The sequence below is a fragment of the Saccopteryx leptura genome, chromosome 2 (assembly GCF_036850995.1).
Source record: "Saccopteryx leptura isolate mSacLep1 chromosome 2, mSacLep1_pri_phased_curated, whole genome shotgun sequence".
Lineage (NCBI taxonomy): Eukaryota > Metazoa > Chordata > Mammalia > Chiroptera > Emballonuridae > Saccopteryx > Saccopteryx leptura.
Window position 1 is genome coordinate 20,507,374 of NC_089504.1, and position 27,171 is coordinate 20,534,544.

At 53.3% G+C, this 27,171-nt stretch overlaps 1 protein-coding gene across 4 annotated transcripts in view; it reads left to right on the forward strand.

The window, feature by feature from the left end:
* Positions 1-27,171, forward strand: part of AKNA (AT-hook transcription factor) — a 54,728-nt gene that overhangs the window by 360 nt on the left and 27,197 nt on the right. Inside the window, exons 1-6 of one of the 4 annotated variants that reach the window (XM_066367339.1) lie at positions 8,530-8,551; positions 14,399-14,766; positions 17,525-18,591; positions 20,649-20,723; positions 24,969-25,146; positions 25,842-25,996. In XM_066367339.1, coding sequence (XP_066223436.1) covers positions 14,481-14,766; positions 17,525-18,591; positions 20,649-20,723; positions 24,969-25,146; positions 25,842-25,996 — 1,761 coding nt within the window. In that variant the 5' untranslated portion in view covers positions 8,530-8,551; positions 14,399-14,480. Of the gene's footprint in view, positions 1-8,529; positions 8,552-8,740; positions 8,894-14,398; positions 14,767-17,524; positions 18,592-20,648; positions 20,724-24,968; positions 25,147-25,841; positions 25,997-27,171 lie in introns of those variants that run through there. The other 3 variants (XM_066367337.1, XM_066367340.1, XM_066367338.1) reach the window with 3 other exon arrangements.

Consider the following 27,171-nt stretch of genomic DNA (forward strand, 5'->3'; position numbering starts at 1 on the left):
AGTCTCCACCTCCACACAATGGGGGCGTTGGCTTTTTTTTCTGTCTTGGGCTGGGGCTGGTTTTAGGAAGGGGAGGGGTCCCAAGGGAATATGGAGGTGGTCCTTGGCCCGGCTTCCGACTGTGTTTGGGCAGAGGTGTGGCCCGGTAGCTGTGGCTACGGGGAGGTGGGACTTCTCTGTCCTGGGATTTGTGTGAGATTCGCTCACCAGGCAACAACCCGCACACCCTGACAACTCGGAGCCGCGCGCCCTCCCTGGACGCCTAACGCAAGTTTCTTTTCCTCTTTTTGGTTGGGGGAGAGAGATAGAGCAAGGGCCAGCATGCGGGTGGGCGGCTCTGACAGTGGTAGGAGCTGGAATGGACTGCAGAAATAAGAGCAGCTCCTCTTGGTACACAGATGGGGAGACTAAGGCCCAGAAAAGGGATCACGACTTTCCCAAAGGTGCACAGCAGGGCAGGTGCAGAGCTGGCCTCTCCCCAGTGTGATGGGGTTGGCACAGGCAGAGCCAGAGCCAGTTTTTTGTGCGACCTGAATGAGATTCCTTTGCCCTGCTTTTGTTGAAAGAAATGACAGATTGGAGCGGATCATTACCTACGTTTCAAAAGCTTCTGCTTCTGAGTGAGAAAGTTGGAAAGGAAAGTTCCTGATAACAAACCGGGGCTCTTTTGGAGCTGAGAAGAGAAGCTGAGACAGGCTGCAGTGAAAAGAGACATTGTTCCTGTCCTCTAGAACAGAAGGATAAGAAATGGCTGAAACTGGAGCATGAAGGACTGAGGTTAGATACATGCAGGGACTTCCCAAGAGCATTTTTGAGGTGCCTCCTCTGGAGTTGGTAGGTTTTATATTTTGGCCGTTGGTCTTGTTTTGTTAAGAAAACTATTTCTTTCTGCCCATCCATTTGAGGGGGCCTAAGTCTGGCTTACTTACCAATAGGGGAATGGACCCCCTGGTGTTTTGGGGACTATTTTGGGTTTATTCCCAGGAACTATATCAGTTCTTCTGCAGGAGGAAGAAAGTGCCCATGTGGGGCCTTTGCCTCCCCAAAGTCCAGCAGTTTGCATTGGAAACATGTGGTTTGGGCTGTTTGTTGCAAGGAAATTTCATCAGCTCCCACCAGCCTGCACAGTCCACCAGGGGCGCCAGGGCTGGAGTTTTCAGAGAGCCTGGGAATGGTCCAGGCACTGAGGCTATCACACCAAGAGAGTATTTTGGAAACTGGAAATGGCAATAATATTTTAATTTACCCCCATGAGGGGGATAAAGAAAGTATTTTTAAAGCATCCAGCTGAATCGCTAGCTGAATTCCTCATCCTTTTTCTTCTCTCTCTGTTCTGGGAGGTGTGACAGATCTAGAGACTGGGTGTTAGCAGAACTTTGTTCAGACCCTCAGCCTGGCTTCAGTTCTGAGCATCTCAGTTTTCCCATCTGTAAAATGGGAATGGTAATGCCTACTTTAGTGCCACTTTAAGACTCAAGTGAAGCGACATTGTAGAGTTTTGTGCAGCCCACATTCTGAGTACAGGGATGAGGAAACTGAACCCAGAGAAAGGAAGGAATAACAACATTAATAGCATGGTAATAATAGATTATAGTTATTGAGTGCTGTATTCTAGCCATTGTGCTAAGGTTTTACTGCAAGGAGTGGAGTCTAGAAAGGCAACAGCTCTTGTCTATCTTGTCACTAGTCATTGTCCTGGTGCCCAGTACAGAACCCTACACATAGTAGGTGTTTAACACATTGTTGGTCACCCTGGATTATATCATTTAGTGTTCAAATTGTTGCCACACGAGGTGGGTGTGAGTGTTGTCCTCATTTTACAAATAAGAAGCCTGAGGTTCAGAGAAGTTAAGTCACTCACCTGAGGTCACACAGCTCTTTATTGGGGTTTGTGGTCCTTATTTTGGGATGTTGTAAGGGTGTGTCATCTGGTGAGAGCTGACTGTGCTCATCTCTTCCCACTGCTGTGCTCAGTAAGAGCATGTTGGTAACTTGAAATTGTCCACAATAAGGGTATTTGCACTATGGAAATCAGTAAATACCACAAATCAGGGCTTTTTCTTCTTTCCTTTTCTTTGAAAGAGAGTTGCATGTGAAGGGTGTTGGGGGTGGAATGCAGCCTCGCTCTGCACGGCAGCGGGAGCTGAGGGTGTCTGGCCATGCAGGATGCCCCAGGGGAGCCAGGCCAGAATGCCTGCACCCACTGCAGATCCTCTGCAGGGCGGGATTTGGAAAGGAAACCTTTATGGACAAGGCTTCTAGTCTATACTGTGAGTTGTGTAGTGTAGCAACCCTCTGATTTGGGAACAAGGCTGTATAAACCTGAATTTCAGGCCAAAATGTCTGGCCTTTAACTTGAAAGCGACAGCACCATCCATGGTCTTTAAGCAGGGAAAGCCTTGACCAGAATGATGCTCTAAGAAGATTTATCGGCAGCCTGTGTCCAAGGGATTGGAGGGTGAGTTAGGGCGGGGCAACTGGGAAGAGGCTTTAATTGACCCCGGGGGGGGGGGGGGCGGGGCAGGAAGAAGCTAATGCCGCCCTCCTGCGTTTTCTGAACACCCCGTGTACTAAGCCGTGCAAATACATTGTGCTGTTACTTTACACACACACTCCTGAGGACTGTGTTACCCTTAGTCTGTCGATGAAGATATCAGAGAGGTTTAGAAATATATCTAAAATCAGAGCTATCAGATCTGGACCCAGAACTTAGCACTTTTTAATTTCTCGGTCCCTCTTCCCTTTTAACCTACAGTCCCATCTTGGCTTTGATCTTTCTTTCCAAGTGCCAGCCCAACTCTACCATGGTTGTGGAGGGAGACCTCCTGCTTCTTCTGGTGGTCCAGCACCGGCCTCTAGATCCTAGCCAGCACTCTACCTCCCGACACTAGACTGTGCTGAGCCTGTTCTCGGGAAGGGGCCCACAGTCAAGGCCAGAGTGGGGTGCCCAGCAAACCCCAGGGGCCAGGAAGGGCATCAGCCTCCCAGAGGCTGCCCAGCAAACCCCAGGGGCCAGGAAGGGCATCAGCTCCCAGAGGCTGCTTTCAACCTTCCTAAGTCAGGGATTCGTTTGGAGGATAACACTCTACTTGTGGGTGCAGCTCCAACTCTACCCCTAATGTGCTGTGTGATTTGGGGCAAGTTGTATAACCTCTCTGTGCCTTTCTTCTCTGTTGAATGTTTGGTTCTGAGCACCCAGTCAGATAACACATGCCATGCCCTTTTCCTTTTTGTGTTTTTCACATATTCCTTCTTGTTGTGCAATGTGTATGTGCAGGAAAAGACACATGTATGAGAGTCGAGAAAGAGGAAGAGGAGTGGGATGGAAGCTGCAGAATGTCAGAGCTGCCCAGGGCCGCAGGGAGCCCAGCCACTCTGCCCGCTGGCACAGGCGGAGACTCAGGAGGGCGTGCCCGAGGTCGCATCAGAATGAAGTACTACACGGATGTGTGGTGGTGGCTTTTGTTTTTAAGAATAATAAATGCTCGTTTCACTCTTATTTTTAAATTAACTGTTACATTTAGAAACTACACATAAGGGAACAGAGTAAACGTGCCTTAGTTCTGCTACCTAGGAATAGTTATTAAAAACATCTTGGAGCACCTCTCTGTTTTTTTCCCCTTTCCCCTCCCTTCCTCTCCTCTTCCTTTCCTTCCCCCACATTGTACTGTTTTGTTCTTTACTGGACTCAAACTATATTATTTTATAACTGGTTTGTTCACTTAACATATCACATTTTTTACATCATTTCATATTTTTCTACAATGTGACCGTTAGTAGCTGCACAGTATTTCTGTGAGTGGAAACACCACAATTTAATTTAATGATCCCTTATTGTTGGATACTGCAGTGGTTTCCAACCTTTTTACCTACTGCAAGATTCAGTTGCAAAGTGATTATGGTTTATTGTCTGGATTCAGACAGCTCGCTCCAAACCTAGCTTTCTCTCTTGTGAAATGGGCATCGTAAATCCTACCTCCTTGAATTGGTGTGAGGATTAAATAATGAGATCCTAATCCGTGGGAAGGCCTTCACATAATAGGTGCTCAATAAAGCTTTGCTGTTGGTGCATTGCACACTTTTTTATTTTACTCTTCATGGAGCATGAATTTGGGAGTGTACGTGTGTGTTCGCGATATGGCCACACCCTCCTCATAACCCATGTTTCAGTTGGCTGAGAAAGGCCTGTTTCCTCCTTTCCTTAGGTATCTGGGGGTGGGGACGCAGTTTCTAGCTGGATCAGTGACCCCCCCCCCCCCCAGAACTGGTTTGGGGCCACAGAGAGAGGGTCCCAGGGGGATGGCAGCATTTCTTTTCACTTGGGAGGGCCGGCTCTCCCTTTTTTTTTTTTTTTAATTTTTATTTATTTATTTATTCATTTTAGAGAGGAGAGAGAGAGGGAGAGAGAGAGACAGGAGAGAGAGACAGGGGGGAGGAGCTGGAAGCATCAACTCCCATATGTGCCTTGACCAGGCAAGCCCAGGGTTTTGAACCAGCGACCTCAGCATTTCCAGGTCGACGCTCCATCCACTGCGCCAGCACAGGTCAGGCCCGGCTCTCTCTTTTTGTGCACAGGACCCAAAACTGGAACTGGGGCCGATCCTGGGGAAGCTTCAGAGCCAGAAAAACTAAACGCAGCCTTGCAGGGCGCAGGCCCCCCGGACGTTTCATGGATATGACCATAGTCACTTATGTGTGCGCTCTGTGTCACCTGGGGCCAGGGCCAGGACTTTAGGCACCCAATCTCATTTATCACTCCAAGGATGCTGTAAAGTTAGTATTATCCCCATTTTACACATAAGGAACCTGGGGTTCAGAGAGGTTAAGCAATTTGCCCAAGACCACACAGCTTTCAAGAGAGAACCTGGAGGTCTCTGACTACCCAAAGACCCCGTATGCCCTAACCCCCTGTGCCCTGCAGCCTCCCATATAAATTTCTGCTTAGGTGGGCAGTGCAATCAAAGAAACCAGGAAACTGAGTGATAGAAGGTCATTTCTGATAACCTCAGGGATAATCTCGTTAAGCCCAGAGGTTCAAAGCTAAGAGAGGGGAAGAGGCATGTGTCCAGTGTCACTGAGGCTGGGACTTGGGTCTCTACTTTCCAAGCTGGGCTTCCATGGGTTCTTCTTGGTTCACTCCGGAAAGTCTCACCGGCCTCTTCTCAGCCCCAGACTCCCTGGATTTTAACTACGGGGGTAAACGCAGCAACCTGGGCGGGGATGAGTGGTGGCCTTGGGGTGGGCTTTCATTTCTTTCTCAGGAAATGGGAAATGTCGGGAGCTCAGGGAGGGGTTGAGGATGAGAGAACGCAGCCTGCGCCTCCCAGGGCTCCTGAAATGCCAGAGCCTGGCTTTCCCTGGGGAATGGCTGAGACCCTGCCATACTCCCTGGGCCTTAGGACATGGTGTGGCCAAGTGACAGACCGTCTAGGGCTCATCACATCAGCAAGTAATGTCTACCTCGGTCCTGGGCTGTGTCCTGGGCTGCACCGGAAGGTTTGCAGAAGGACAGACTCACCTTCCAGTCTGGTTAGTGTGCCAGGCACTGAGGTGGAGCTCAAGAACAGTTGAGAGGGAAGAGAAGGCTGAGCGGGTGGACTGTAGGAGAAATGACTACTGAGCTGCTAGAGCATCAGGACCCAGGGGTGGGGGGACACACAGCCAGGGCTCGCCACGCCAGGCTCCCATGGTAAGGACTGATAGGGCCGTGCGGTGCAGCCTTACATGGGCATGCTTCTGGTGAAAGTACTCAGCCCCTGCAGTGGGGGCCAACATGATTTTTTTGTTAATTTTTTGTTGTTTTGTTTTTGTTGGGTGACCAGGAACCAGTGTCTTCCTCATCTCTGGGCCTCAGTTTCCTCACCTAGACAATGGAATTATACTCCTGTCTAGCCCACTTCCCAAGGCTATTATTCTTCAGCATCCAGTGTATTGAAGGACAAGAACTCACATTAGAAAACAGGCTCTGTGCAGAACCAGGGCCTCATTCCAGAGTCAGAACGTTGCAGTTAGTTGGCAATAAGTTCCGCTCCCGATTTCATCGTGCCCAAGTTATTAATTATCTCCGGAGGCTGCAGCAGTGTGAGCGCCAAGTGTAGGCATTATGAGTTTGGTCTCTGTGTGTTTCAGTCTCCACTGGCACTTACCAGCTTTGTGACCAGGGGCACGTGGCTTGGAGTCTCTGTGTCTCTGTTTGCCCACCAGTAAGATGAGGATGTCACACCTGCCTCAGTGGGTTGTTGTAAGCAGGTGTCACTGAGGGCAGGGGTGGACAGAGGGAGAGGAGGCAGGAGCAGTGGCCAGGTTATGGAGTTTCATCTTCTTTCTCTGGGTATTTGAAGCACAGAGGGGCTGAGTTTGGACGCTTCTGTTCTGTAAGAACCCTCTGGTGCAGGGTGGGGAATGGATGCAGGGACCGAGAGCTTCCCAGGAGAGCCTGCTGCAGGAGGCCACGGAGGTGGAGGGGATGCAGAGATGGGGCACATTCTGGTGCGAGTTAGGAATTAACGTTCGAGTTGATGAGAGATTGGTTATGGGTGTGAGGAAGGGGGCAGTTCCAGGATGACGCTCAGTCCTGGCTTGTGCACCTGGGTGGAAGATGGGCCAAACCAGGGAGGGGGGCTGGGTCAGGAGGGTGGTGCTAGGATGAGCTCAGTTTTGGACACGTTGCTTTGGTTAAGTCGGATTTGGCCTGTGGGTGGAGATGAGGTGCCAGCAGGGGGCACCACCTGGTTGAGGATGAAAGAACACCTGGGCCGACCGAGGCAGAGAGGAGGGCCATTAAGGCTTGGGGCTGGCAAGGAGAGTGCATGGGATAACCCGAGGATGAGCCTAGGGTTATCCAGGGGCCACGGGGCGTGCCTGGCAGTGGCAGCCGCCTGGCGCTGATGGCGGTGCTGCCTGGGTTAATGACCAGAGAGGGAGAGGGAGGGAGTGACAGGGTGTCAGGGGAGCCCGCCCCTCACACAATGGCCCACATGGTCACCAGAGCTGGCGGGGAGGGGGCCTCAGTAGGGTTTGGCTGTGCTCCATGCTAGGCTGGGGGTTGTGGGTAGAGCCCTCCCCACCCAGATGTGGGTAAAGGGCAGGGAAGGAGGAGGGAGGGTAATAACGGATGAGGGCACCTGGTTCTAGCCTGGCTTTGCCAGATACTCAGAGGCTGGCCTTGAAAAAGTCCATTTATTCATTCATTCATTCATGTTCTAGGCCCCTGGCTCCGCATTTTTCTGGAGTTACCTCATTAGATCCTGGCAGCAACCTTGTGGGGTGGCTACTCCTCTTATATCCTTGTTTTATGGATGAAGACACGGAGGCTGGAGGCTTAGAGAGATGAAGGCTTCTCATCAGCATTATCGGGGGGGGGGGGGGATTGGACAATACAGAGACCAAGTTTTTTCTTTTTTTCTTTTTGGTTCCTGAATCAGAATCCCTGCATCCTGAGCAGGGCCAGGGCTGGAGACACACACACGGGGACTGGATGCTGAGCCTGCCTCCTGCCTCCCTGTCTCCTGTCTCTCCTCCCGTGATTCTCCCTGTTCTGGGCACACAGCCTTGCTGTTCTCACCGAGAGCTCCACCGGGTCCCACCTTACCCACTGTGCTTGCCCGTCCAGAATACTGCCGCCAGCCCTTCTTGTGGCTTGTTCCTGACCCTTTTCCCCTTCCAGTCCCTTGATTGGATGTCACCTTCTCATAGAGATCTTTCTGGCCATCTCCGTACCCTTCTCCCCAACCTGTTACCTTCTGACCCATGGATTCTCTACCAGGGCACACATCCAAGTCACCTGAGACATTTTAAAATCTCTGTTACGCAGAGACTGATTCTATTGGTCTGGGTGAGCCGTAGGCGTCAGTATTACCAAAAGCAGCCTGGCGTAGGGATCACTGCTCCATCCTATCCTCTCCGACTATTCACACCTCTCTCTGTTTGTTGTCTGTATTTCTACTAGAGGGGAGCCAGGGCTTGGCCTGTCTTGTGCCCTGCAATATTCCCAGCACCTTGAAAAACACCCAGCACATGATATATGCTCAGTTAAGTACCTGTCAGATGAATGAATGGACTGAGGGGGCTTGGGGCAAGGCAGCTTGCCTTCTGATGAACCCTGGGAACAGCAGGGGAAATTTACCTGTCAGCCAGTTCCCTACCTCTATGCTGCTTGGAAAATCTTACTATAGCTAGAGGCCCTGCTTGGGGCAAGGACAGTGGGTGCGATGGCAGGAATCATTGCAGCCTGACTGAGATGTTGGGTTGCATATTGGCAGACAGGATAGAGAGTCAGATCTGGAAAGGTGCCAAGCAAACACCCAGTCTGGGCTTCCACTATATAGATGGGGCACTGAGGCCTAGTGAGAGAGGGAGCCTTGGCCAAGGCCATGTCCCAGAGGGCAGGAGCTGTGGTAAAAGCTCCTAGAGTGTTGAAGCTGTCCGAGGCCTCCTGCCAGGCTCTGCATGCTGAATGACTTTGGCCAATCCTCTGACCTTCTCTGGGCTTTAGTCTCCTCAATCTGTGTTTTGGCTGTGATGTTCCGAAGCCCTGCCATCAGGAGTTTCCGTGAGTCCTTTCCTGGGCCGTGCAGACCCACAGAGGGCCTGCAAGGGGTTAAGTTCCTCCTGCTCACTCTCACTCGGCACTCAGACAAACCCCCTCCTTCTGACAAACACTTGTAGGAAATCAGGCTGGGCGCTTCCTGCCTAGGCGAGGCGGCCTCAGCCGCAGCAGGGGCGGGGAGAGGTGGGGAGCGATGCTTGTCTGTGAGCAGCAGCTTGGGCTGGCAGAGCGGCCTGGAGGCGGGCCAGGGCGCCATGGAGGCAGGGGGCTCCCCAGGTTCGGAACAAAGACCTCACACGCTGGTCCTCTGAGCGGGGGCCAGCAGGATGGTGGAACCCGAGAGAGGTAAGGGAGCGGAGGAGGGCAGGGAGGCCGCCTTCTCTCTGGACAGGCCAGTCACAGACTCTCTGGGACAGTCCAGGGAGGCTGGACCAGCCCAGCCAGGAAGTTGCAGCTGCTGCGACAGCTGTATGACTTCTCTCCTGGCTGAGGGGAGCCTGTCTCCCCACCCCCCGAGCAGGAGTGGATTCTAGGGGGTTTCCTCAAGCCTCAGGATGCTGGACTACAGTCCGAGCTCTGGTTCTGATCTCTGTGAACTTGGACAAACGCTGGTCCCACTCTGTGCCTGGGAGTGTCCTTATCTTAGCACAGGCAGAGTTAGTCCCAGGGGCTGCTAAGGGGCCTCAGACGTGATGCATGGATGAGGAGCAGGCCAGGAGGCTACAGAGGGTCCCCATGGAAGAGCGGTCCCTTCTGCCACATAAGGGCACAGAGAGGAGCCAGCGATGGTCCAGAGGATCTGCCCAGCCGTTCAGGCCGGCAGGACGAAGGGTCTGCAGCAGCCAGGGCTCCTTTTCTCTTTCCCCGGGGCCTCTGCTGCTGCTGGAGAGAGAGCCGGGCCGGGAGGGGGGCATCCGGAGTGGGGAGGGGCTGGTTCTTCCCCACGGTCTAGTTTCTACACAGTAGGCAGGATCCCCTGGAGGACAGCGGGTCTGTGCCCGCCAGCTGGTCAGAAAGGGAGGCCAAGATGGGGGCTCTGACCGCAACAGCCCAGCCTTTTTGGAAGAGCCAGCCACTTGCTCTAGGGGTCTTCTTTCCGCTTCCTCCTGCCCCCCACCAAATGTGATGGACTTGGATTCACAGTCTCAGGCCCTGGGTTTGTAACCCTGGACCGCACTTCCTGGCTGCGAGGTCTTAGGAGAGCCTGCCTCCTCTCTCTTGCTCTGTTTTGCATCTGGGAGATGTCAGGGTCAGCGTGGGGGCAGCACTGGCTGGATGGGAAGGGGCTTCCGAAGGCATGGGGAGGCGGAGGTGGGCTGCGTGGTTGCAGCGGGGAGAGGAGAACCAGGGGGACTGAGACGGAAAGCGTCTCCATTCCAGGGCAGCTGAGGGGCAGAGAAGCTGCCCAGTGGGGGTGGCTGACCGCTCAGGAACTGGAGAGAGAGACCGCAGGGGGCCCAGAGACCCCTGAGAGGGCCATGGGCAGGGCTGCTGGGGAGGAGATGGGGAGATGTACGAGAGGAAGGGTCCTGATTGGTGGGTGCTTCTTTGTGGGGTTAGTTTCTCCAGGGCTGGCAGGGACCGAGCCCAAAAGACCAGCCCTCGAGGGGACTTTTGTGCTTACGGGACTTTCCTGGATTCAGCGCCCAGCTTACACGGCTGGAGCCTCTGACAACCCCCGCTGCTGCCCTCATCGAGGCTGACTGGAGCAACCCTGCCCTTGCCCGCCATTCAAGGGGCCCTGCCCACAGCTCTCCATCCATCAAGTCCGGTTCATACTTTCAGACCTCTGTGCCTTTGCCTCGGCTGCTCCCTCTGCCTGGAATGCCCTTCCCCTGCCCCCAATCCTCTTTGTCAACTTGATGCTTCTCTCTTCAGTAGCTCATCTGAATTGTCCCCCACCCCACCCCACCTTCATCTGAAATGTTAGGCCGCTCTTACACATTTCTGTAATCCTGTGTTGTGCGCAGTGCTTCGTGCACAGGAGGAGATCTTAGGTTTTATTTTTTTATTGAATTTATTGGGGTGACACTGGTTAAACTTAATTATGCAGGTTTCAGGTGCCCAATTCTACAACACATCTCTGTACACAATACTGTGTGTTCAACGCCCCAGATCAAGACTCCGTCTCTCACCATTTACTCCGGACCCTCCGCCCCTCCTCCTGCCCCCAGATCAAGACTTCGTCCCTCACCATTTACCCCGGACCCTCCGCCCCTCCCTCCTGCCCCCAGATCAAGACTTCATCCCTCACCATTGACCCCGGACCCTCCGCCCCTCCTCCTGCCCCCAGATCAAGACTTCGTCCCTCACCATTTACCCCGGACCCTCCGCCCCTCCTCCTGCCCCCAGATCAAGACTTCGTCCCTCACCATTTACCCCGGACCCTCCGCCCCTCCTCCTGTCCCCAGCAGTCCCCACACTGTTGTCTGTGTCCATGAGTTCTTTCTTCCTTTTTTATTTCTCTCAACCCCTCCACCCTCCTCACCTGTCATAGGTTTTTTAAAAGTTGATTGCTTAGTATATATCTTTGTTACTATGAAGGGGGGCCCCAGAAGGGGATTCACTGTTCTGAGGCTGTTGCCCTCAGAGGCCAATGAGACAACCAGGAACCTCAAAGTTCACTTAGTCACGCCCGGGCCACCCGCGCAGGGCGTCACAGCCCGCTGCAGCGAGAGCAGGCAGCGTTTTCCCTGTGGTGCGGTGAGGACAGCCGGTGCGGTGAGGACAGCGGCTGGTGGCTCACAGTGCAGCAGCCCGCGGCTGGAACCCAGTCCCTGGACGCCCCTCAGCTTCTCCCTAAGCCCCCCAGGGAGCCCGTGTCCTCGTCCAGCCTGAGGTTGGCATGTGGTTGGTGCTCATGGGTGTTGCTGACGGACCAGTTGACTGGCCTGTCCTGAGCCCCGTGGCACCGAGGGTGGGGACTTGTGTGGAAGGCAGTCCCTGCTCAGAAGAGGCTCACAGGTTTTGGGGCCTGGGGCGCCCGTGCAAAACTCAGCTAGTGACCGCAGCAGCTTCTGGTGGGCGGCCTCCCCTGGTCACAGCGAGATTTCTGAGATGACTGACTCATCCCAGGGGACAGGATGTTCCTCTTTGTACCCCAGAGGCCTCTGTGATTGGCCAGGCTGCTCGGTGGCAGGGCTAGAAAAAAGCCCTTTAAAAGTAAAAAAACCACATGCCTCCCCAGCCCTTCCTCAGGCAGAGGTTTCAGAAATAGCAAAGCAACGGCTTTTAGTACCTGCCATACAGCAGCTGCAAGACGTTCTAGTCAACCTACGGCCTGGCCTTGCCTGGGCCGCGGTCAAAATGCAGGTTCCTGGGCCCTGTCTCAGGGCGACCCAGTCCAGCTCTCTTTGGGCCCACCTAGGAATCTGCATTCTTAAGAGGGTTCTTAAAAGCATTCAAGTTTAAGGCCCACTAGCAGGGATTTCCAAGAGGACTACAAGCCCCCCAGAGGGTATGGAGAAAAGGATTGGAATGTCCCTTTAAAATATTTATTTTTATTGCATCTTTCAAAAAAATTCATTTCTGGATATATATTCTTTAATACATGTAATATATTAGCATGAGAATACATGTCTACAAAGCTATAAGACATCAACAGGGTGGGCAAAAGTAGGTCTGCAGTGGTTCATATGGGAAAATAATACATGAATAAACTGTTTCACAAACTCACGACTGTAAACCTACTTTTGCCCCACCTGATGTATTGCCCCACCCGGTATATAGGGTGTGCAAGCAGATATATATTTTTACTGATGAGTTTTGTAATTGAAAAAATATTTTGGAGACCGCCGGGCCAAAGTGGACAGTTCCCAATCTTGTTCTGTCACTAAGGTGTTCGTGGCCAAGTCACTCTTCCATGTTGAGCTTCAGTTTTTTGTGTGTGAAAAATAGCTTCCCTGTGACCAATTCACTTGTTTGAGAATATACAGGAAAAGCTTCTCGCCCAGGCTGGCAAGAGAAGGTCCAGCAAATGTAGTGGGGTCATGGGGACGCTTGCGGGGTGATCTTGAGGACATGCCGGGGGAGAGAGGAAGTTGAGGCGGGGAGAGAATGAGGCCCCTGAGCCCCTGTCCCCACCCGAGCTCTGAGAAGGCTGCAGCCCTTCTTGGGCTGCATGTTCCCCGGGGAACTTTCTGTCCAGAAATAGTTGCCTGCCAACCTTCCTCAACCATACAAACCAGACTCTGGCCAAGACCCAGGTGCTCACGAGGCTGCAGGGGCAAACAGACCTGGGGGGCTTGGAATTATTTATACTCAGTTGTCACTGCATGGAGGGAGGAGCCCTGACCTGGGCCACGTGGTGGCCTTGCACCCCAGCCTTGTCTTAAGGATGCATGGCTTCAGCTCAGCCCCTCTGCTCTCTGGGCCTCGGCTTGCCCACCTGTGGAGTGAGGCCCGAGGCCGTGCCGAGCTCCTGCTGTGGGACCATGCCTGCTGCTCTGCCAGGTCTGTGTTTCCAGGCCTGTGTGGTGCAGGCCTTAGCAGGAGGGCCGGAGAGGAGGAGGCAGAGGAGACAAGAGGGAGAGAAGAAGAGGGTAGGAGGCCGGTGGGGAGGAGCCCTGCGTCCACCATCCACCATCATGGTCCCTCTGCAGCCAGGCTCCCCTCTCCCGGTTCACTCTCCCTGAGCCCTGATGTGCCTCACTGGAGGGGATGCCCTTCGAAGGCCTGAGCAGGACCCGAGAGGCCCTCCTGGGTCTGGCCACCACCTGTGCTCGCCCACACGCCCTGCCATCCAGCCACCCAGCCCTCCCCTCAATGCCACAGCCTATAGGAGACCACCCAGTCACACCTCCTGCCTCTAGGCCTTTGTGCTCGCTGGTGCCCCTGCCTGCAATGCCTTTCTTAAATTGAGGTGATGCAGAACATAAAATTAACCATTTTAAAGTGAGCAATTCAGTGGCTTGTGGTATATTCACAATGTTGTGTAACCGACACCTCTATCTAGTTCCAAAACATATTTACCACCCAGAAGAAACCTGTGCACACCAGGCAGGCAGTCACTGCCCAGCCCCTGCCCCCAGCCCCCAGCCCCCGATAACCAGCAGTCGGCTTTCTCTCTCACGCACTGACCTCTTCCGAATACTTCATGTCGATGCCGTCCCTCTGCCTGGGACCTTCAGTGTCTGGCTTCTTTCACACAGCACGTCGTGGTCGAGGGCCACCCGTGTTGCATGTATCAGCACTGCATTCCTCTTTATGGCTGATTATTAGAACGTTGCATGTTTATACCACAAATTGTTTATCACCATCGTTGATGGACGTTTGCTTTGCTTCCACCTTGGGGCTGTTGTGAGTAGTGCTGCCCTGAACGTGTTTGCACATGTATTTGTTGTTTCAGTACCTGTTTTCAATTATTTTGGGGACTGGAATGCTTTTTTCACCATCCCCCTACTCCCGATTTGAGTTCCTACTTGAATGGGGGGGTCAGAGAAGGTACTCAGCGGGAGTGGCTTCTGAGCGGAACTTCGCTGACTTCCTAGGCCTGCACGGGACCCCTGCCCTCCCTCCCCCGCCCCCCAGGCTCAGGCCTGTGCACAGGGCCCATGCACGGGGCCTGGCACCAGTAACAATAGCTAGCACACACCCCACACCGGCCAGTGGGCTGGCCGCTGGGCTCCGTATCCCGTATCTCAGGTCACTTTGCACAACTCTTGGGGGAGAGAGGAATTGTTATCCCAGTTTTACTGATGAAGAAAGTGAAGGAAGGGTGCCTCGCCCGGGGTCACACAGCTTCAAGGAGATGGAGCCAGGAGCTAACCCAGGGCTGTCTGATTCCAGAGTTCCTCTGAAGAAAAGAGGGGACTCAAGGGTTAATGCTGTCCCTTGATTGTGTCCCGACAGGCCTCAGGCAGGATGGCTGGTTCTGAGAGGAGCAGGCGTCTCCTGAGGATGAAGTGGCCCAGGTGAAGCGCAGGCGAGGCCAATGGCCAGATCGGGGACGGAAGCCCCCTGGACCCAGCCAGGCCTGGGGAAGGGGTCCCGGCGACAGCACTGGGCCTGGGCGGAGGAGGAAAAGGATGCCGCTGGGAGCGGCCCGCACAGCTGGGGCGCAGAGGGGCCCTTTCCCAAGGCCGCCAGCCCCGAGCTGCTCGAGGACTTCCGCCTGGCCCAGCAGCACCTGCAGCCACTGGAGCGGAGCTTGGAGCTGCGGCCTGACGGGCACCGGGGTTCCGGATCGGAAAGGTCCACGGAAAGGTCCACGGAAGAAGGTGACACTGACTCTCCCACCTCACACTGTGCCCCTCAAACATCCCACCTTCTGGCCAGAGGCGGGGAGTGGGAGGGAGTTATAGAAAATTTTTAAATTAAGACTATGAAGTCTATAATTTAAAAACTGTAAAGATTTAAGTTATGGACGTAATACCGTTTACTGCAGAAAAATCAGAAAATACCAGCAAAAGGAGGAAAAACTAAAATGACACACCTGTGTAACTCCTTTGCCATATGTATATATACAGATGTACTATGACTATGGAGCAATATTTTACAAACCATATTGTAACCCGCTTTTTTGAAACTTAATAGACACGAACGTTTTTCCAGCTCATCAAATATTCTTCCACAAGTCATCCCCGATGCCTGGTTAGGAATTCGTGGTATGGGTATTCTGAAATTTGCTGGGCCAGTCTCTTCCTGCTGGGCATTTAGTTAGTTTCTGGGTTTTGCTATTATATAATAAATAACGCAGAGATGGATAGCATTGATTGGATAATAACCTCCACACTTGATTGGATAATAACCATGGTCGTTGAAATTGCCTGATCCAGGGGTTATGCCTGTTTTTAAGATATTGTAAAAACTCATTTAGCAATGGGAATGTTGGCATCCCTTGTTTTCTAAAATAACTGTTCCCTTTGCATTGAGACCGACTCCAGTGAACTTTCTAGTTTGGCTTGGCAAGTCCCTTCTCCTTTCTGAATCTTGGTTTCCTCATCGGTGAAATGGGAGGAATAATACCATTGAGAACAGTAAGAACTTGGTGCATGGTGCCTATTGCACTTGGTGTCTGAATGAAACACTCCGTATTAGGATTCTCTGAATCAGGCAGGTCTCCATGAATGGTCGAGGAGCCATTAAGCTGCTAGTGGGATTAATTTGCATTAGGACCCAAAATTCCTCATGCCAGATCAGCCCAGAGCTCTCCAATCAGGAGCTGTTTTTGAACCCTGCCTCAGGGAATGGTGGCTCGGATGCACTGGGAGGAGAGGGCAGAGGCATCTCTTCCTGAGGTCACATGGTAACCCCCTGCTATGATGTAACAGCTGCTGCCAAGTCCTGGACCTTCACTGTATGCCTGGTGCAGGGCTGGGCAGAGCCCGGGACTTATCTCCTTCCCTCCTCAACACCCTCCTCCAGGTAGGAGGGGCTGGCCCCTAGTCTGAGTGAGGACTGCCAGGGAGGTCAGCTCTTTGCCCTTGGCCCCCACCGAGGGATCAGAGGGGCCCGGATCAAACCCAGGGTCCCTGGCTCCAAAGCCTACTCTCTCCATCTCACTGCATGAACCCTGGTGGCAGAAATGAACTTGCCTACATAGCTGGGGCCTGGGTTTTAGGTCCAGGCCTTCTGTGAAGCACTGTGTCATCTTTGGCAAGATGCTTAACCTTTTTGGACTTCGAGAATGCTGCTGTAAACAAGAGAGACTTGCTGAAGGAGGTTTTAAGGATTTGAAGGATGCAGAGATTCCAAGGGTAGGGAAAGAGCAGAGGGGAGCAGAGAGTGATACAAGGGTTATGACAAAGGTGCATCTGGCCAGAGCGGAGAGTCTGTTTCATGCAAACTGTTTCATGAAACTTTGGCTCTATTTGAAAGGTTGACATAGGATCTAGGACAGAGTAGGTGCTCAATAAACATTGACTGCATGGATGATGCCTTGATAAATGGGTGAGGGGGTGATGGATGGATTAATATTTCTTGAGTACCTCTTATTTGATAATTACAACTATCTGTTTTTTGGGAGCTTTGCATACCTTATTGTCCTCCCTCCCTTCTCACCTTCTCCCTGTTCAGTCAGCAAGTATTGGGCACCTACTCACAAATACATTAGTAGATAAACATAAACAGTAAACATAGATGGTGTCCTTACCTTCAGCATCATACAGTGTAGTGGGGGGGTATTAATGATACAATCACATGAAGAAGTGGAAAATTGCAGCTGTAAAAAGTATTTCAAAGTTAAGGTCTTTAGTCTTGTGAAAACTTGACTTGTGAGAATTTGACCTCTATGAGAAGACTTCCTTGATGAGGTTAAGGTTGAGGTAATGCCTGAAGGAGAAATAGAAGTTAACTAGGTCAAGGGAGGGAAAAAGGACCCTGGCAGAGGGACCAGCCTGTGCAGAGGCTCTGTGGGGGGAGAGGGTGGGCATGACTAGAGCAGGGACAGACTGAGGAGGACCCGAGAGAGATGGGCCGGGAGAGCTCAGGGGGCCCTCAGGACCAGGTTAAAGGTTCAGCTCTATGCTGGAACAACAGGAGGAGCTTGATGTGTTCAGATGGAGCGAAGGGCGATGGTGATGACTGAGGAGACGATTAGGTGGCCATTGCAGTGGTTCAGGGGAGAGAGGATGTTGTATTGGGCCAAAGTGGGGGCACTGGAGTTCGGAGCAGTTGGTGAGTTTGACAGCTCTGTAGGAGGTGATGGTGACAGATTGGATTATGGAGGTGAGGGGGAGACAGATAGCATAAGATCCCTCTCAGGTTTCTGGCTTGTGCAACTGGATGGGATGGTGTTGCCATTTGCTGGGACAGAAAACAGTGGGGGGATAACCAGGTTTGAGGTTTGAGTTCGGAGGACCTTGGAGACAACTAGAGGAGGTTAGTAAGTACTTGGCCATGTGGGTGGGGTCTTACTGGGAGTCTTGCCATCAGCACATGAGCAGGAAATGAAAGCCCAGAGTGGTGGGATGACTTAGGCAGCATCCCAAGGTGAGTTCAGACCCCCATGTGCTAAGAAATGACCTGTCTTTCCAGAGTTTGAAGCAGAGGATGTGGACAGCCCGGAAAGTTCCAGCTTGCCTCTCGACTGGCTGCCACCGCAGGATCCTCAGCCAGGCATGACTGAAGGGGAGCCAGCCGAGGCCCTGGGAGACCAGGAGGCTGAGGATGCTGGGGAGAGCTCCCCAAGGCTGGAGTACGAAACTGGTCTCTGCTCCGGGGACAGTGGAAACACCAGCCCCATGGCTCTTGGGTGGGGTCAGGCCACAGGCTCGGTAGCCTTTGTCAAACAAGCCGGTGGAGACAAACTTCCAGAACATTCTGAGGTCAACCCAACCATTGACCTGAGCTCCGCGAGGTCCTGGAGCAGTGGGACCGTGAGCCTCGACCACCCTAGTGACAGCCTTGATTCTAGCTGGGAAGGAGAGACCGATGTCCCCCAGCCCACTGCCCTGGCAGAAACTGCACCCCAGGGCCCCAGCCCCCGCCTCCTCGATCCAGACGGCAGAACTGGAGGAAGCGTTGCTCGGGCAACCCCCGTGGAGTTCCAGGACTCCTCAGCACCCCCAGCCCGGGGCCTGCAGTGTCCTGCAGGTAGATGGAGGACAGAAACGTCCAGCCTCTCCTGCCCTCCGCCGGGGGACCAAGCCCGGAAGCGGACACGGATATCACCTAAGGCGCTCCCTTCCCGATTCACTGGCTCCATCAGCCCCCGGAGTCCTCTGCCTAGGCCAGCCCGGCAGGACAGGCCGCCGCCCAGGCAGGGAGCCACTGTGGCTGGCCACTCCTCTTCTGATGCCCCCAAGTACGGCCGGGGACGGGTGAACTACCCGCTCCCTGATTTCTCCAAGGTGGGACCCCGGGTGAGGTTCCCCAAAGATGAGACTTACCGGCCCCCCAAGGCCAGGAGCCACAGCAAGAAGTCTCAGGACCCTGCCAGACCACTGATCTTCAAGTCGCTCGCTGAGATTGTGCAGGACGTGCTGTTGAGCAGTGAAGAGCCCAGCTTGGCAAAGGACCCACCTCCTACCCACCCTATCACCGGGGTGCCCCAAGAATTTCAGACTCCTGAACAAGCCACCAAGCTGGTCCATCAGCTCCAGGTAAGGCGGACTCATTCCTATAGGCGTATCACTCAGGCACCTGCTGGTTTGGGAGAGTTAGAAGCCGGGAGGGAGGGGGCACCTCAGGCTGGGCCAGGAGCCCCCTGCTGGTGGAGAGGGGGTTGTACCCCTGGGCCATGAAGAGAGTCCCAAGCCCTTTGCTCAGAGACCTGGGATGGCACTCACGCTGCAAGAGCAGTCAGTGTTTGTTTTTAAGTTCTGCTGTGAAAAAATTTGAAACATATGCAAGAGAATAACTAGTCTAATGAACCCCCATCTCATCGCCCATTTGCCTCCCCTCACCTCCTGGCCACCTTACCGTCCTTGGCTTTCCCCTCCCCCACTCGCTCTATGGGAGTATTTTGAAGCAAATTTCAGGCATCAGATCATTTTATTAAAAAGTATTTTGGTGTGTACACCAAAAGATAAGGATTCTACCTTAAACATAACCACACACCCTTTTCATAGCAATCCCTTAATATCACCCAACATCCAGTCAGTGTTCCGCTCTCACCTTGTGTCTCATCAATGGCTGGTTTGTTTTAAGTTGGTTCAAATTAGGATCCAAACAGAGCTTGAATATTGCATTTGGCCAAGTGTCTTTTTTTAAAAAAAGATTTTATTTATTGATTTTACAGAGAGGAGAGGTAGAGGGGAACGAGGATGTCAACTCATAGTTGCTTCACTTTATTTGTTCATTGCCTGCTTGTCGTATGTGCCTTGACCGGACAAGCCCAGGGCCTCGAACCAGCGACCTCAGCGTGCCAGGTCGACGCTCTATCCACTGTGCCACCACAGGCCAGTCTCCCCACCTCGCTTCTTTTTTTTTCTTTTCTTTTTTTTTTATCCTTTTTCAAATTCCTTTCCTCCTTGTAACTTATTTAAGGAGCCGGTTCTGTCCTGTAGAGTGTCCCACAGTCTGGACCTGCGGAGGCACCTCTGACGTCTCTTCCTGTGTCCCTTCGTCCAGCACTCTGTCAGTTTAGAGCTAGAGGGCTTTCGGGGTTGTCATCACCCGTTTGTTTCCCCGCCAGGCCACGAGCACCACACAGACAGGGAGTTTGGGGCACGAGCACATCACGGGTGGTCCCCTCAGGAGGCAGGGGCTGCCTGCTGGCTTCTCAGCTGCAACGTGAGCGGCCACTGACGGTCGTGGCCTTGATCCAGTCCCTCAGCTGCGGTGACACATGGCATCCTCACGCTCTCATCCCTTCTGCATTTATTTGATGGAAATCTGCTATAAAATCACAACTTCCCCTCATCAACTCTTTGGTTACCAAGGTCTTGTTCACATGGGAAGAACAGGAGAAAGGCTTGGCTCTGTCCTAATTACCAGTGTTTAGAACAATATGTCACTTTCCTAGCGTCCTTCAACGGTGACCAGTGACATTTGTTTTTGCTTTCCCCTCCTGAAATGACTCGTTTTAATGAAGCTCTTCAGTTTTATCTAAGGCGAGTTATGTATGAGTCTGAGGAGATACAACAGTCATTTTCAAGTCTTCACTTTTTCTACCAAGGGGACCCTTGATCATTCATTCGTTCAACCATTAAAATATACGTGTTAAGCACAGAGTGTGTAAGCTGCATATAGGGCCGTGGGAAGACAGATGTGGGCCTTGCCCACAGAGCCCACAGACGGGCAGGGGACCGGGACACAGTGCTTCCGGCCCTCTGTGACGGGGGTCCTGCATCAAGGTGAAGCAGCCCGGAGGCCCCTGCCCACAGAGCCCACAGACGGGCAGGGGATCGGGACACAGTGCTGCCAGCCCTCTGTGACGGGGGTCCTGCATCAAGGTGAAGCGGCCCAGAGGCCCTCCTCCCTGACTCATTGTCGGGATGGTGGGAGGGCCCCTGGATGAGTTGTCCTGCCGCCTCTGACACTGGAATTCGGCCGTGGGGTCCGCGTTGCACGTGTGCCTGAGGGGTTGCTCAGGCCCCACAGCTGAGCCCTTTCCCTTAGAGGAAACCGCAGCCCCTGCGGGAGGGTGGGTTCCCTGTGAGGGGCCTCCCAGCAAGGAGCCTGGGCAGGTGACCACTTTGCTGTCCCTCTCCTGCAGGAGGACTACCTCAAACTCCTCACCAAGTATGCGGAGGCCGAGAACACCATCGACCAGCTGCGACTGGGGGCCAAGGTACCGGCTGTGGGGGGAGGTGTGGGCCCTGGGCCCCTAGAGAGAACACTTTCCTGTGCAGAGAGGGGCCACGCCTCCTGCCTCCTGCCTCCTGCCTCCTGCCTCCTGGGGAGTGGAACCCAGTCCTTCCTTGTGCTACCACAAGGTCACTCATTCTGTGACCTTGGCCAGAGATCGTCAGGCTGAGTCTCCTTTACTATTGATGACCTTGAATCCTAGAATCCAGGGTCCCCAGGGATTTCACAGGAAGCTCTTTCCTTCTAGTTGAACTCTGGGTTAAGATCACCTGGGCCTAATTCCTAAATCCATTACTGGTGAGCTGTGTGACCTTAAAGAAGTTACTTGGACTCTCTGAGCCTCAAGGAAGTAGCACAGAATTTCTTCTTAGCCCCTGGTGTTTGTTTCTTGGGTCTCATCCTTCCTGGATCACAGCTTTGCCGTTCTTCTTCCCCACCATTGAGCCCAGCCTCTCCCCTCGTCTCCTATGAATGCTGAGTGAGCACCACGCGCGTGTCAGGGAGAGCATGGCGGGGGAGAGCCAGCCACCCAAGCAGAGCTGGCGGCCAACTGCCCAGCCCCCACCCCAACTTGGGAGGAGGCTGTGGGACCTTCCCCTTTCTGGGGTGAGGCAGGAAGTGAGACCTGCGGCAGCCCCTGTGGTTTCCTGCCCCCCTTGCCCCATCAGGTTGCAGTGGAGGAGGGGGTAGGGGGGCCGAGGTTCAGAAATGCAGCCCCCCCTCCGGACGCCCACATGGGCCCGCCCCTGTCCTGCTCCAGGACCCTCCCCCTGCCACCGGGCTGCAGTCAACCATCTCGCAGTGCTTCTCTGCAGAGGCAGTCCCGATGAGAAAAGGGAAGGGGCCCTGTCCTAGGAACAGTGCTCTGTGTCCCCACACAGGCAGGCCCCTTCCCACCCCAGCCTCCTTGGACGTATCTGTGAAAGGGGCTCATCAGACCGTCCTCCTGGAAGCCCATGGGCTCTGCCCAGTACCTTCCACCGCCTTACAGCTCCGAACTGCTGGGCCAGACTCAGGGGTGGAAGGGATGGGGTGTTGGGGAGGACAGTCGAGGGCTGAGTGAGGCGTCCTCTCCCAGAAAACCATATTCTCATGACTGCAGACTCCTAGTAGGTCCTGGGGGAAGGGTACTGAGAGTCCAAACCCTCAGCTCCCAAGGAAGCTCCAAGGTCCACTTCTGTGGACCACACAGTCTCTATGGTAACAGCTCCACTCTGCAGTTGGACTATGAGAGAAACCATCCACAACACCTAGACAAACGAGCTGTGTTCACTAAAACCTTATTCACAAAATCAGTGTTGGCCGACCCTGCTCGAAACCACTGTACGGTACATGGGTCTCCGCTAATTTTGAGTTTCAAATGGTCTTCCTTGGCTGGCTGAGGGTTTGGGGGGTTGGGGAATTGGAACCCCAGGAGAGGCAGAGGCTGCCAGAGGTCAGTGTCAGGGCAGAGGCTCGAGGCATCTCCTCCTCTCCTTTCCTTCGTTCCTCCTTTACTCATTAAGGGAGTGAGTCGGTCCAGGGAAAGCACAGAGCTGGCACCTGGCAAGTTCTTCCTGGGGAGGCTGGCCGGAAAGTCCCCTGCACGGCCTGGGAGCATCCCTGGATCCGGACTGGGGCAGGCAGGGAGCCAGGGCTGGTCCAAAGTCACTGTCCGGCTCTGTTCTCTCGCCAGCTCAGCGCCAGAGCTTCTGGCGATCTCACACACTCGATGCCGATGCCGTTGCCACCTGCCACATTCTCTGTCCCCCATCCCAGCCGCTCTCAGCTGCTGGGGAACTACTCCAGAAAGACTGCCTTTCCTAAAAATCTGTGTTCTGGAGATGTGTGCCCTGGAAGAGGTGGGATGTGTGGGGGTGGGGGTGGGGTGGGGGCAAGCCAGGTCTCCATGCTCAGAGGAACTGGGAAATGTTTCCTATACTCTCCACTCCCTCCCCTCACCCCATTTATAAAGTCCATTAGCATTTTAAAGGCTGTGAGAAACCCATCTGTGCCAGTGTAGTCAGTTTTTTAACCCAATGTTTCCCACACTCACTGACTCACCCCTTTGCGGATTAGCCCTGCTGAGGGAGCTAGTCCAGGCTCAGGGAGCATGTAGGATGCCCTGGCCCCGGGTGGGTGCTCGCTGTGTTATGGAAGACAGCTCAGTGGCTGCCCACCGCCACCCTCAGCCCCCCACTCCAGGGCATCTGCACAAGCCTTAGGCCCCTCCGCTCCAAGCTCCCTGACCCCCTAAATCAGCGGGGCCTCATGCTGGAAGCTGCCTGTCCGGTTACTCCTGGGGCCTTCGTGGGCCCGGACTGAGGCTGGGAGAGGGACAGGTAGGACAGGGGGTACCCGGAGGGCTTGGCTTCCCCCAGATCTGGGTCACCCTGGAAGGAGAGGGCGCTGGCCGGCCAGGGCCCGCAGTTGGGTCTGAGCAGATGGCTGAGGGGATTATTAAAATCCAGCTTTGTTCTCATTGGAGGCTGGGCCTGAAAGGAAGAGGCAGCTGGAGGCAGGACTGGGGGATGGGGAGGCTGGGGGCTGGGGGGAGTATGCCTCAGTGATGACGACCACGCAGGCCCATTGTCCCTCACTGTGGAGCAGATTTTTCTGCCACCTCCAGGACGTGAAGAGCAGCTTAAGCAGGGAGAACTGCCTGCCTAGGGGCCAGGGAGCTCCCTCCAGTGGCCCACCCTGAACTGCCCACTCCTGACCTTGGGGAAGCACCAGGCAGTAAGCGGCCTGACACCTTGAGGAGCAGGGGGCACTGAGGCTCCACAGGGAGTGGCTTTTCCAGGGACCTCCCTGGGGGGGGGGGTGATCAATGGTGGTGGTGACGGTGATGATGATGGTGATGGTGGTGATGATGATGTTGTTAATGCTGGTGATAGTGATGGTGATGGAGATGATAATGATGGTGGTGGTGGTGATGGTGATGATGATGGTGGTGATGGTGATGATGATGGTGATGGTGGTGATGATGATGTTAACGCTGGTGATAGTGATGGTGATGGAGATGATAATGATGGTGGTGGTGGTGATGATGGTGATGATGATGGTGATGGTGATGATGATGGTGATGATGATGGTGGTGGTGGTGATGGTGATCATGGTGATGATGATGGTGATGGTGATGATGATGGTGATCAATGGTGGTTATGATGATGATGATGGTGATCATGTGATCATGGTGGTAATCATGGTATTAGTGGAGATGATGAATGTGAGTGTGGCACTTGCTGTTTACTGAGCACTCACTTTGTGCACAGAGAGATCAAGTCTGGGACCCGAAGGTGGATGTGAATCCCAGCTCTGCAGAGCTCCCACGCTAAGCCAGGGGTCAGCAAACTTCCTCTGCCGAGGGCCAGATAGTGACTGTTTTCCCTTTTGTGGACCACACAGTCTCTATGGTAACAACTCCACTCTGCAGTTGGATTATGAGAGAACCATCCACAACACCTAAACAAACGAGCTTGTCTGTGTTCACTAAAACCTTATTCACAAAAACAGTGTTGGCCGACCCTGCTCGAAACCACTGTACGGTACATGGGTTGGTCTCCACTAATTTTGAGTTTCAAATGGTCTTCCCTGGCCAGTTGCCTGACTCCAAACTCCCTTCCCACATGCTGGGCTATTTACTAAGCCAAGTCCATCCTCAACGATGGTAAGGTGCCACAACTCGGGGAGGAGTTCATTTACTTGTTGGTTTACTCATTCACTCAAACAGCCATTAACTGCTGATATTGTCAACATGATAATTATTATTAGCAAGTTTTTATTAATAAATGTTATATCATGATCATATATATTTGCTTTGTTAAATATATTGATTATATTATTATGGTTATAGTCTAAATTATTATTACAAATATTATTTTTAAATTATTAATTTAAAAAGCCATAGACTTTGGGGTCAAAGCCAGGTTATAATCCCAGGCCAAGCATTCATCAGCTGATTTTGAGTTAGTGACTTACCCTCTCTGAGTCTCAGTTTTCTCTTCTGTAAAATGGGGCTGACGGTCCCTGCCCAGCCTCCCTTGTGGAAATGCCACAGAGAATGAACTGGAAACCCTTTGCCCAGTCTTTGGCTTCCCTCCCCAAGGGCTCCTCTCACAGGTGCCACTCATTATTCCCAGCAGATTTGTCGAGTGCCTGAGTGGTGGTGTGAATGACGGTGAGGACTTTGGGTGGGATTAGAACCTCAGTCCTGACTTGGGTCTGCCTGGGCCTCTCTCCCGGACAGGTGAACCTGTACTCGGACCCGCCCCAGCCCAGCCACAGCCTCTATACAGGGACGGTGCCGCAGGGGACCAAGGTCTTGTCCTTCACCATCCCACAGCCCCATTCTGTGGAGCGGTGGCCGGGGCTCGCCGAGGCTCCCCAGGCCTCCGAGACCTCAGCCCAGGCCTCCGAGACCTCAGGTGAGTCCGGGAGAGGCGGCACGGCCGGAGGGCTCCCTCTGCCTATGATTCTGCTCTGGGGACACTTGGTTCACCCTGGGGTGGCACTGGCTCCAGTTCAGGGAAGGGAGGGATGTGAGGCCCGTGTCTGGGCCCTTTGACGTGAAGAGGTCAAATGGAAATGTGGAAGGTATCCCGCTGTAAGCCAGAGCAGCCTGGGGAAAGCCCTCACTCTGCCCCTTAGCAGCCGGGTGATCTTGGGCGAGTTGCATGACAAAAATCACTGTTAGTGTGGAGCCCACCCTGGGACCAGGGCCTGTGCTCAGCCTTGCCACACGTGGTCCCAGTTCATCCCCATGGCTGGGTACATGCTGGTGTTACCCACTGACGGTTAAAGAGACCAAGGCTCAGAAAGGCCAGCACATGTAAAGGTCACATGCTACATCTTTCTGAGTGAGAGCCCACCGTATTGGCTGGGAGCGCCGAGGCCTGGCGTGGCTCCAGCTGTGAGACCGGAGCAGAGGCAGACCTAGTGCTCTCCTGTAAACGGGCACAGCACTGCCCAGCCCACTTCTGTGGACCTGTGTGAGGATGGTGCAGTCATGAGATGGAGATACCACGTGGTGACAGAGGCCGTGGTTGGGAGGGGCAGCGTCAGTCTCTCAGCCTCAGGAAGGACTGACTTGGCTCTGATGTTTAGTGGTTGCATTTTCCAGCGTGGTCATCAGCTAGAGGAGACCCAAACCCCTCCTCGCCCTCCAGGGCGCCGGGCCCAGGGTGGCTGTCAGAGAACCCAGGCGTTGCCCAGGACCAGCCGTCAGCAGAGCGGACCCAGGTGCTGGCTTCTCAGGCCAGCCAGTTGCTGGCCAAGGTGAGTGGAACCCCAGCTTTGCTAGGTGGGGTGTAAGTCACTTGGAGAAAGCAGAGCCTCTGCCTGTTTAGACGAGAGGCACCTTGCCAGAGTCAACTTGATCCTGTCAAAAATGAGCCTTTCCCTGGTTTTAGAGGCCACATGTCTGCTGGCTCACCCCTAGGGGACACTCTCGGCTCTCAGGATTCTGGAAGGGTGATAGAGCCGCCACTTAGCCTTGCCTCTTCGGGATAAGGCACCCTACTTTCTCAGTTCATTTCATAACAGAAACCAGCTCTCAGTCACCTCTCAGAGGGCCTTTACATTTTCATCAGACAGTCCAAATAACGGTGAATTGTTTGTAGGTCTGTTTATAACTATGCACTTGGCCTCATTCCAAAAATGGCTTAGAAAATACATGCTTTATAACCACATTGTACAAACGGAAGTGAGGAAACTGGGGCAAAGGGGAAGTAAGGGTAAAAAACATTAAATTTACAGGTTAAAGTGAGCAAACCAAGTGTTCTGTTGGACCCTGAACACTACCAGATTTGTATTTATTTGGCTTTGATCTTTCTAGTTGTCAATGCAAGAAGAGAAATGGGGTAGCCCTGGCTGTGTGGTTCAGTGGCTAGAACGTCATTCCGGCGTGCCGAGGTCATGAGTTTGATCCCCAGTCAGGGCATGTACGAGAAGCAATCAATGAGTGCTCAACTAAATGGAACAACTAGGAGGAACAGCTCTTTCCCTTCCCCCTTCTCTCCTCCTGTCTCTCAAATCAATGGAAAAATATTTTTAAAAATTATAAAAAAAAAACAAAACACGGGGAAATGGAATAGTTATATACATCACCATGTTCAGAAAAACTTTTTTTTTTTCAGAGAAACACTAACATTCCTTTCTTTTTCCTCTTCTTCCTCCTCCTCTTCTTTGTCTTCTTTTTGGTAACAGCTTTATTGAGATATAATTCACTCATTTAAAATTAATGCTTCAGTGATTTTTAATTCTCCACAGTCATGCACCACCCACCACCATCCATATTAGAACATCTCCCTCATCCAGTAAGAAACTCCGTATCCATTAAGCCAGGGGTCCCCAAACTATGGCCCGCGGACTGCATGCGGCCCCCTGAGGCCATTTATCCGGCCCCCGCCGCACTTCCGGAAGGGGCACCTCTTTCATTAGTGGTCATCTGC